This window comes from Leptonychotes weddellii, chromosome 15 (genome assembly GCF_054177405.1).
Source record: "Leptonychotes weddellii isolate Sample4059 chromosome 15, ASM5417740v2, whole genome shotgun sequence".
Lineage (NCBI taxonomy): Eukaryota > Metazoa > Chordata > Mammalia > Carnivora > Phocidae > Leptonychotes > Leptonychotes weddellii.
This window is the reverse complement of record NC_138383.1, coordinates 19,261,156-19,272,100: the sequence shown is the minus strand read 5'-3', so window position 1 is coordinate 19,272,100 and position 10,945 is coordinate 19,261,156. Positions and strand designations below refer to the sequence as shown.

The following is a 10,945-nucleotide window of genomic DNA, read 5'->3' as shown; positions in this document are numbered from 1 at the left end:
GCCTGGGTGGCTCAGTTGGTTAAGCGACTGCCTTCGGCTCAGGTCATGATCCTGGAGTCCCTGGATCGAGTCCCGCATCAGGCTCCCTGCTCGGCAGGGAGCCTGCTTCTGCCTCTGACCCTCCCCCCTCTCATGTGCTCTCTCTCTCTCATTCTCTCTGTCTCAAATAAATAAATAAAATCTTTAAAAAAAAAAAAAAGATGTAAGCCACTATTTCCCAGTTTGAGGGTTGAGAAATCATAGTGTTGGGGCGCCTGGGTGGCTCAGTCGTTAAGCGTCTGCCTTCGGCTCAGGTCATGATCCCGGGTCCTGGGATCGAGCCCCACATCGGGCTCTCTGCTCAGTGGGAAGCCTGCTTCTCCCTCTGCCACTCCCCCTGCTTATGTTCCCTCTCTGGCTGTGTCTCTCTCTGTCAAATAAATAAATAAAATCTTAAAAAAAAAAAAAGAAATCATAGTGTTATTACAAAGAGTATGCAAGTTCGCTAGTTCAACTCATTATTTATGGACTAAATCTACATCTCCCACCTTTATGCAGTGCTGTTTTTGAAAATATAAATTAATACAATGTAAATTTATTTTGAAGTATTCTTGAACGTATAGTAGTTGTTGCTCATACATTTTTTCAGTCAGTGGATATTATATTGAGCTATTGTCTAATGGAGATCCATGAAAATTTTTGAGCCTAAAAGAGGTTCACATAATCTAAAAGGTTGAGAATATGCTCTAAGCCATTTTGAGATGAGAGAATTCACAACTTGAGTTGGAGTGTAGTTTTTAGGCCCTGCATGTTTAAGAAACAATCCATGAAGATGGAGAGAAATTATCAACAAAGATTAGTCGTCTTCTGTATGCTAGGCAGTTTAAAGCCTCCCTTTCATATCTCCTGGGCTCCTTCCCTAGAGGCTACCACCGTTAACATTTCCTTGCATGTCTTCCTGGAAAACTTACATGGATCTATATAAATGTATCTATGTATATTTTATTGTGTTTTTTTTTTAAGTGCCCCATCCTCTAGAAATTTTAATAAGAGTATTGATATGTTTGCTTTTAATTCTTCCATTATAGTAAAAGTTCATTAGAAAATGTTTACCTAAAGAATGGGGTTAAGGGCGCCTGGGTGGCTCAGATGGTTAAGCGTCTGCCTTCAGCTCAGGTCATGATCCCAGGGTCCTGGGATCGAGTCCCGCATCGGGCTCTGGCTCAGCGGGGAATCTGCTTCTCCCTCTCTCTCTGCCTCTCCCACTGCTCATGCTCTCTCTCTCTCTGTATCTCTGTGTCTCAAATGAATAAATAAAATCTTTAAAAAAAAAAAAAAGAATGGGGTTAAAATGCACCATTTCCAACTGATAGGGTAACTTTTTTCAGGGTGAAGAAGGGGAATACAGTGAAGAGGAAAACTCCAAAGTAGAGCTGAAATCAGAAGCCAATGATGCTGCTAATTCTTCAGCAAAAGAAGAGAAGGGAGAAGAAAAGCCTGACACCAAAGGCACTGTGACTGGAGAGAGGCAGAGTGGGGATGGACAGGTCAGTGTCCACCAAAGGCCTCCATTTTGGGGGTCAGATTAAGGGCTCTTAACCTTGGAGAGAATAAAGAGCCCTTTATCTGTCTTCTAGGAGAGCACAGAACCTGTGGAGAACAAAGTGGGTAAAAAGGGCCCTAAGCATTTGGATGATGATGAAGATCGGAAGAACCCAGCCTACATCCCCCGGAAAGGGCTCTTCTTTGAGCATGATCTTCGAGGGCAAACACAGGAGGAGGAAGTCAGGTAACAGGCTCTTGTTGCTGCTATTTAGTATGTATTTAGTGCTTACTATAGGCCAGGTGCTTTGCTGATTTACTGCTCACAGTACTTTAAGGTTATTATGATTATCCCTTTTGTACAAATGGGAAAGTGAGGCTTAGAGTATTTGGTAACTCTTGGTGGAGGAGCTGGGATCAGGACGCATACTTCCATTGCCTTCCTTAGTCTGAGGCTCAAGCCTCTGGGACATGAAGTACTTGTGTAAGCTGCCTTATAGGTGAGAGATGTTTCCAAGGTGCCGGGTAGTTTGAAGTAAAGTCTTCTCCTCATTTCTGTGCCTGTTCTATTTGAGCCCAGCAGGCCCTGAGATGCTGTGATTCACTCTTGGTTTTGTATGATCTGTCTGGGAAGATGGGGAGACCAGTGAAGTTCCTACTGTTTCTCTGCCCATCCCTCTTTTTTTCCGTGAATATCTTTACTTGGCAGAGTCTGCCAACCTAAGACACTTTTCCCTGGTTTTATCCAGACCCAAGGGGCGTCAGCGAAAGCTATGGAAGGATGAGGGTCGCTGGGAGCATGACAAGTTCCGGGAAGATGAACAAGCTCCAAAGTCCCGACAGGAGCTCATTGCTCTTTATGGCTATGACATCCGCTCAGCTCACAATCCTGATGACATCAAACCCCGAAGAATCCGGAAACCCAGGTGAGAAAATTTTGGAGTTTACACTGTTATATTTGTAGAAAGAACTCTGCTTTTTAAAAAAGCCATTCCAGGGGCGCCTGGGTGGCTCAGTCGTTAGGCGTCTGCCTTCGGCTCAGGTCATGATCCCAGGGTCCTGGGATCGAGCCCCGCGTCAGGCTCCCTGCTCCGCGGGAAGCCTGTTTCTCCCTCTCCCTCTCCCCCCGCTTGTGATCCTGCTCTCACTGTGTCTCTCTCTGTCAAATAAATAAATAAAATCTAAAAAAAAAAAGCCATTCCAGCCTGTAATTCAGTGGATGAGGTATATGGGAAGTCTCCCTGACCCTCAGTTTATATCTCTAGTGGTCTCTTTTGTTATTTCTTTTCTTAAGACTTTTGCCATTCCATTTATTCAGGTTTGGGAGCCCTCCACAGAGAGATCCAAACTGGATTATTGAGCGGCCAAACAAGTCCCATCGCCACCAGGGTCCTGGGGGCACCCTACCACCAAGGACATTTATCAACAGGAATGCTGCAGGGACTGGCCGAATGTCTGCTCCCAGGAATTACTCTCGATCTGGGGGCTTTAAGGAAGGTCGTGCTGGTTTTAGGCCTGTGGAGGCTGGTGGGCAGCACGGTGGCCGTTGTGGTGAGACTGTTAAACATGAAAGCAGTTACCGATCACGGCGCCTAGAGCAGACTCCCGTGAGGGACCCATGTCCAGAAGCTGATGCTCAAGTGCTCGGCAGTCCTGAGAAGGAGGAGGCGGCCTCAGAGATACCAGCTGCTGCTCCCGATGCTGCACCACCGGCCCCTGACAGGCCTGTTGAGAAGAAATCCTACTCCCGGGCAAGAAGAACCAGAATCAAAGCTGGAGATGCAGTCAAGGTTGCAGAGGAGGTGCCCCCTCCACCCGAAGGGCTGAACCCAGCACCTCAAGTCCCAGAAACGACTCCTCCTCCACCTGCTAAGACTGGAAACTGGGAGGCTCCAGTGGATTCTACTACAAGTGGACTTGAGCAAGACGTGGCACAACTAAATATAGCAGAACAGAATTGGAGTCCAGGGCAGCCTTCGTTCCTGCAACCACGTGAGCTTCGGGGTGGGTACCTTAGGGTTAGTGACTGGCTTTGTTCCCTGTGCATCATTGGGTTTGTGGGCATGGGATTTAGGTCTCAGGGATATGGGGTCTGACAAATATCTTTGTTTTCATTAACTGAAAGAAGTGGATGGATTCGTAGGTATATTCATCCGAAGACCTCAGAGAAGTTTTATGTTACCCAAGACTACCCCTACTACTTTGCCTACTATTACCTGACTAGTCATCAGTATGGAGCTCCTGCATGCAGAATCTTTTACCCATTCTCTGTAGGAAAAGTTGAAAGAAGGTGGGCAGTGTTCTTATTATATGAGCTAATGGTTAAATGTTTGAAGGCAGAAACTTATCTGAATTTGGATGAGAATTGTCTAGTTTATTTGAAAGGAAAGCCTAATTTCCTTAATGTAGAGCTAGGCTGCCCAATAGAACTTTCTATAGTATAAGAAGTTTTTGAATATTTGTAATGTGGCCAGAGTGACTGAGGGACTGAACTTTTAATTTTAATTAATTGAAATTTAAATAAGCACTTGTGGCTACTGGATATCATGTTGAACAGCATAGTTCTAGAAACTAGGACCTATCTACCACCGATCTTGCCCATCCGTCTTTGTCTCCCTCCAGTCAGGTAAATCAGAGGATCTTTTCCTTAGTTTCTGAAATCTGTTTTGAACTTAAAGATTGGAAATCCTCATTTGGACTGAGAGTTTCAGCATCCTTCTCTGGTGTGCATGATTTTTGAATACCAAAAACCAGTGTAGCCTAAACTGGACCTGGAATTGATCTTTGGATGGAGGAGTATACCCTTCTACTTGTATCTTACTACCACTGGAAGACAGTCTCTAAAATATCCTTTTTTTTTTTTGTCCTGAGTCATTTTCAGCCAGAGGGGAGTATCTTCCCAAACTTCCAGCCTAGAACTCTGTGGCCAGGAATAATCAGGCAGATTCACAGAATGTCTAGTTGTTGTCCAGAAACTTTAGGGCTGAGATTTTTCAATATGTTTGATAATGGACTGTGCTGATTATAACCTCCCATGGATTCTGTACAGGAAGTATTTGGTGGGAAAATTGCATTTTCTCATTGAAGTCTTTTTTTTTTTTTGCTTCACATTCAAAGGCTTTATTGCTGTGTTAAGGTGGCAGAAAGTGGGTGCAAATTTCCAAATGCTGATATTGACAGGAAGCAGAGATAGTTTAAAAGGAATTTTGTCAGTTTAAAAGAAGAAAGCAATTCCCTGTGTTGGATTCTTAAACTTGTCATTTTCTTGATGTTCTCTTTAGTCCCACTTGTATCTATCTGCTCTGTAGCCGTGACTTTTTTTGCTGTATCACAGGTATGCCCAACCACATACACATGGGAGCAGGACCTCCACCTCAGTTTAACCGGATGGAAGAAATGGTACAGAAAGGGAAAGGGAGTAGTTGGGGGAGGGGCCTGCATGCAGTTTAAACTAAGATAAGGTCTTGGGAGTCAGTGTTCCATTGATTTACCCATATTTCTTTTCTTTTTTTTTTTAAAGATTTTATTTATTTATTTATTAGAGAGCGAGCGAGAGAGAAACAGCATGAGAGAGGAGAGGGTCAGAGGGAGAAGCAGGCTCCCCGCTGAGCCAGGAGCCCGATGTGGGACTCGATCCCAGGACCCCGGGATCATGACCTGAGCCGAAGGCAGTCGCTTAACCAACTGAGCCACCCAGGCGCCCATACCCATATTTCTTTTAATTTGGCTCTCCAGAAAGGGTAGCAAGGCCTAGGTTCAGATCTTGATGTTTCTCATTGGTTTTTCTAATTCATTTTGCAAATACTCTTTTCTCTCTTTTCTTTTTTCTTTTCTTTCTTTCCTTTCTTTTCTTTCTTTTCTCTTTCTTTCTTTCTTTTCTTTCTCTTTTTCTTTCAGAGAAAGAGAGTGCAGGGCAGGGAGGGGAGTGGCACAGAGGGAGAAAGAGAACCTAAGCAGTTCTCCAGGCTCAGCTCAGCGGGGAGCCCGACACGGGACTCATTCTCATGACCTTGAGATCATGACCTGAGCCAAAATCAAGAGTTGGATGCTTAACTGACTGAGCCCAGGTGCCCCTACTCTTTTTTTTTCCCCTCACTTTTTTTTTTCCTTTATTTAAGTAATCTCTACACCCATGTGGGGCTCAAACTCACAACCCCAAGATGAAGAGTTGCACGCTTTTCTGACTGAGCCAGTCAGGCGCCCCTCATTTTGCAAATACTGTTTAAACACGTGTCATGTACCAAGTGTGTGTTTTGCAGCACCTAAAGTAGGGTGGGACTTGATATTGAGAGTCAGCCCTCTGGCAGTCTTTTTGCTCAGACCTCTTTATTTCAGGGTGTCCAGGGTGGGCGAGCCAAACGCTATTCATCTCAGCGGCAAAGACCTGTGCCAGAGCCCCCTGCTCCTCCTGTGCACATCAGTATCATGGAGGGACATTACTATGATCCACGTGAGTTTTCTCTTATTATTGGGGCACCTTTCTCGGCAGCGTGAAGTGAACTAAGAGACCATCCTCTTGCCTCCTGGATTTCCCTTCTGACTTCTCACAGTGGTTATCAAACATTGTCTGGCTGCTGTTTTCTTCACATGGGAAATTGAGAGAGCATCTTTTAAAGGGTTTGGGGGACAAGGAGATTTGTCCATGTGATATGAAGAGTGAGGGTTTATGAGAGTCCCAATGTGATATCTTACAGTGCAGTTCCAGGGACCAATCTATACCCATGGTGACAGCCCTGCCCCACTGCCTCCTCAGGGCATGATTGTGCAGCCAGAAATGCACCTTCCCCACCCAGGTAAGCTTTGCACCTCTGCTTCTATGCTTCCAGTACGTGAGGATATGTGTTGGGGGCTTCACAAACTCCATTCTCCTGAGCTCTGTGCTGCTTGCTCACTCTGGCAGCTTGGGCAACAAACTTCTCTTGGGTCCATCCTGAGGACTTCCATCCTGAGTCTGTGCTGAGCAGGGCAGCCAAGCCATCCCATGGAAATGGTGCCATCCTCTATTTCAGTTTTTGTTTTCCTCTTCCTGTCCAGGTTTACATCCCCACCAGACACCGGCACCTCTGCCCAGTCCGGGCCTCTATCCCCCACCAGTGTCCATGTCTCCAGGACAGCCACCACCTCAGCAGTTGCTTGCTCCTACTTACTTTTCTGCTCCAGGCGTCATGAACTTTGGTAATCCCAGTTACCCTTATGCTCCAGGGGCACTGCCTCCCCCACCGCCGCCTCATCTGTATCCTAATACGCAGGTGAGATGGCTAATGAGCAGATTTTTCTAGGTATGCATCCTTTAAATCAGACAAGGATGTGGTGTGGGGAGAATGCTTAAGGAATTTGAGAGAACATTTCAATGCCACTGATTTTGCATGTGGCGCCAGGATGCCTCTTGGTGGTCAGGAGCTGGAAATGCAGCTTATGTAATGCCCATCATCTATTTATTCTCTTCTGTTTCTTTTTTCTTTTTTAAAGATTTTATTTATTTGAGGGAGAGAGAGAGCACACAAGTGTGAGCAGGGGGGAGGGGCAGAGGGAGAAGCAGGCTCACGGGTTGATCCCAGGCTCCTGGGATCATGACCTGAGCCGAAAGCAGATGCTTAACAGACTGAGCCACTCAGGCGCCCTCTTCTGTTTCTTTAATGGTGTTTCATTCAGGTGTTTTGGTATGTCTTAGGTGGCCGTCTCTGCCGTTTATTCAGTTGAATAAAGAAGCTGCATTATCCTTACCCCTCCCTGTACTGCTTAACTCCCAACAGGTTGACACCATCTTGTATGTGAAGTGTCACCACTGAGCTCAGCCTCTTTGATTTTTCAGTTGATGGTAGGAATTAGAGAAAGCTAAGTAGTACTTTGAAGAAGTAGGAACCGGAACATAATTAGGATATAGTGAGGCAGAAATGAATAATCACTTATTTTAAAGGGGGGCAGCTTAGAGATTTATAAAATTCCTCAGTACTTTTATTTTTGTGCCTGAATAATGTTTCCTGTTCATTATAGTTTAGGTGAATGTATCCCTAACTTTTTCTTCTGCCTTATTGGGGTCCCAGGCCCCATCACAGGTATATGGAGGAGTGACCTACTATAACCCCGCCCAGCAGCAGGTGCAGCCAAAGCCCTCCCCACCCCGGAGGACTCCCCAGCCAGTCACCATCAAGCCCCCACCACCTGAGGTATGAGAGCTGCTTCCAACATCACTGGGCTTTCCTCTCCCCTAGAAGATTTCTCTCCTTTTCTGGGTGTGTCTCCATGGTTGGTTGGTTGTTTTAATGACTGGTAACAAATTCTAACTTTATTATTTCAGGTTGTAAGCAGGGGTTCCAGTTAATAGGAGTTTCTAAAAAATTTAAATCAAACATATAAAAGTAAGTATATAATATACTACGATTCTTATAAATTCTTAAAACTAATGCTCATGCTTTACTTGCTTAATAATCCCCTAATTAGTGCTTTAAGCTGTAATCATGAGGTATCTTATGGGGTGGCTTATAGGAGTCTCAAAATTTGCCAGGTGCTTTGTTTTGGGAATGCACTAAGCAGGGTTGAAGCAGAAACCATTGTTAACTTGGCAGAATTTCATTTGGGAAGCTGCAAGGAAAAAATGCAGGACGGTTTTTTTTGTTTTGTTTTTGTTTTTTAAGGAAAGGGGAAATCTAAATTTGAGGTATTTGCAGCAGAGCCAATTTTAAAGGTCATGGAGAAAGACCATGGGGGTTTTGTTGTTGTTTTGTTAGGGACTTTATTTTAAAACACATTATTTAGGAATGTGGCTTTTTGAAAACAGCTTGTAAATGCCCAGAAGGTCCATTAATGCTTTGCTGATTCTTCCCTTTTCCCCACCACTGTCAGAGAATCCAGGAAAGAAGAGAAATACAACTGGCTGTTTACTACCAGGAAGGCTTCAAAGATATAGGGTGGCTCCTACCAGCAAGCAGCTGAATGAGAAGGACCCCTGCCCTCCTCTGAGGACAGGCTCTGTTGGAGAAAGGGACAAACAAGTGGACTTCCTCCCATTTCCACTCTTTACTTGAGTTGGCTGTGCTCAGAGGAGCAGAGATCCAGTCAGCTCAAGCTTCTGGGTCTGCATCTAGAAGCCCCTGTCTTTTACTCTTCTTCACTTTTTCCTGGGAAATTCAAATGTCTTCTCCCAGGGAAGCTCCTTCCTGTTTGTTTTGTTTCCTAAGATGTTCGTTTTTAAAGCCTGGCTTGCTATTCTTAAATTAATATTCTTTTAGTTTCTTTCTCTCTCTGCCTTTAAATGAGACAGGTTCATTCTTCTGATTTTCTAGCTCCTCTGGTTTCCCTTTTGGATTTTCCCTGCATCCCAGATAATTGAAATTTTACCAGCCAGTTTTCCCCCACCAAGCCTTTCATTTTTGGCTGGCCTTTGTTATTATATACTTGGATTCTCTTAATTCCTCTAACCCTATGGAAGCAGAGCCGTCCACAGAGTGTCTCATTGCAGAGAAAAGCTCAAACTGTGTGGTAGGAGCCCTTCTTCTTGACTTCGGTTTTCAGGAATCTGAGCCTCCATCAGTCCCTGTACTGTGGTAGGCATCAGTCCTCTACTTGAGGGCAAAGTCTTTTACAGTGGGGAGAGGTGGCAAACCAGATGCTTTTGTGAGAAAGGGAAAGTGGAGTAAGCCTTTTCACCTTAGGGGTCTGTATTCACATAGTCCTCAGGGCTCAGTCTTTGAGGTAAGTGGAATTAGAGGGCCCTGCTTCTCTTCTTTCCATCCTACCTACCACGCCCCCTTCCCAGTTGCTGTGGACCAATGCATCTCTCTAGAGGCAGATACTGTCCAGCAAGCGATCTGTCTTGTACTTTGCAGTTGCTCTTCTCCATGTTTTTCCTGCTACAAGTGTTTTAGATGTTACTACCTGATTTTCCCCAAGTTCTGCTCCTGTCCCTGCAAACAGAAGAAACCACATCTGGGCTTCAGGCCTAAGGAAACCAGTCACTTTCGGGGCAAGGGCTCCTCCCTCTTTTCCTCCCTATCCACAGCGCTGAACCACTCCCCTGCTGCCTCTGCAGAAGAGATTCCTATTGCTGCAGCACTTGTGTCTGCCAGGAGTAACTTGGCCACTGTCCCTGTCCTACAGAACCTGAGGGAGATGGTGGTGGCTGTGTCTCCCCAAGTAATGTCACTGTTTCTATTCCTTCTCTATAGCAGCTGATCTAACCACTCTTGAGTCACAGGTGTGGGGTGGGGAGTGGGGAGAGGCACTCAAACTGTAAACCCCAAGGAGGAAATAACTAAGAGATTCTTCCAGGGGTGGCTGGTGGTTGTGCCTTTTGTAGGCTGTCCCCTTTGCCTTAAACCTGAAGATGTCTCCTCAAGCCTGTGGGCAGCATGCCCAGATTCCCAGACCTTAAGACACTGTGACAGTTGTCTCTGTTGGTCCACTATGTTTCGTTGCAAGAATTTCTCCATGTGTGTTGGTTGTTGTTGTTTGTTACTATTTTAAAGGGTGCACATTTGTGATCAGCATTGTGACTTGGAGGTAATAAAATTTAGGCTGTAAACTTGGCTCCTTTGCCAGTGTTTTGCATGAGTCTTGATTTGGGAGGGATAGGAGAGGACTTGCTGATTCCCCAGAGCCACAGTCACAACTCGAGCCAACTGAAGACGTGTAAAATGGAAGCCCTGAGAGGTGAGGAGCCCACAGGTGTGTCTGTACTCCCTGTTGGTTATCTTATCCTAACGCCATTGCCACATAGACCCAGGATACCATGCAGTCTCTTGGATTGGAAGTGTCAGGGACAGAAAAACTAATGAAACGGAGCTATCCTTGTCGCCTTTGTTAGTGTTCGGCAAGTGAGTTTTCCAGTGTAATGTGCCCCGTGTCAGTACAACTGTACCAGGTCCTAGAAGAGGGGGAGGCACAGTTGGTTAGCTTTCTTGAAAAGTAAAGACACGCTGGCACTAAAGTACCAAGAACCACAGGCTAAGAGGAAGGCTTCTCTCGATCTTCGTCAAGGTTAAGAGGAGCAATTGAGACCATCATCTGTGGTTTATGCTGCCAGTTACCAAGGCCACTGGGCCGTTGATGTGCACAGGTCAGTTCCTAGCTTTGTTTTCTTCCAGATCCTGGGTGGGGTGGAAGTTTACTACAGAGGTTGATCTGGTGTGGGGGAGCAATTGAACTGAATGTGGAGCTGGTGGCATCTGTTCTTGGTTACCACAAATCCTTGTACATTGGGGGCATGGACATCATAGTATACCTTAAAATAGTTGGGACTCCCCCTGCATCCCTTGGTGCTGCTGCTTGAGCTCGCGGACCGTGACTCTTTTAACCCCTATCCCTAATTCCTCTTCACGTCCATTTGCTTTCCTCCTCCCCCAAAGGGTGATGGGTAACTATGAGCCTGATCTCCTGGGGTCATGCCAGGCAGTCTTGGGGGTAGGTTACTGGCAGGAGAAATGAC

At 45.6% G+C, this 10,945-nt stretch overlaps 1 protein-coding gene across 3 annotated transcripts in view; it reads left to right on the top strand.

Moving 5' to 3' along the window:
* Window positions 1–10,046, top strand: part of CASC3 (CASC3 exon junction complex subunit) — a 17,851-nt gene extending 7,805 nt beyond the window's left edge. Inside the window, exons 4-14 of one of the 3 annotated variants that reach the window (XM_081805036.1) lie at window positions 1,353–1,526; window positions 1,617–1,768; window positions 2,271–2,447; window positions 2,840–3,513; window positions 4,856–4,920; window positions 5,857–5,971; window positions 6,216–6,314; window positions 6,556–6,770; window positions 7,566–7,688; window positions 7,820–7,880; window positions 8,365–10,046. In XM_081805036.1, coding sequence (XP_081661162.1) covers window positions 1,353–1,526; window positions 1,617–1,768; window positions 2,271–2,447; window positions 2,840–3,513; window positions 4,856–4,920; window positions 5,857–5,971; window positions 6,216–6,314; window positions 6,556–6,770; window positions 7,566–7,688; window positions 7,820–7,843 — 1,818 coding nt within the window. In that variant the 3' untranslated portion in view covers window positions 7,844–7,880; window positions 8,365–10,046. Of the gene's footprint in view, window positions 1–1,352; window positions 1,527–1,616; window positions 1,769–2,270; window positions 2,448–2,839; window positions 3,526–4,855; window positions 4,921–5,856; window positions 5,972–6,215; window positions 6,315–6,555; window positions 6,771–7,565; window positions 7,689–7,819; window positions 7,881–8,364 lie in introns of all 3 variants that reach the window. The other 2 variants (XM_081805035.1, XM_081805037.1) reach the window with 2 other exon arrangements.
* Window positions 10,047–10,945: the final 899 nt, after the last annotated feature.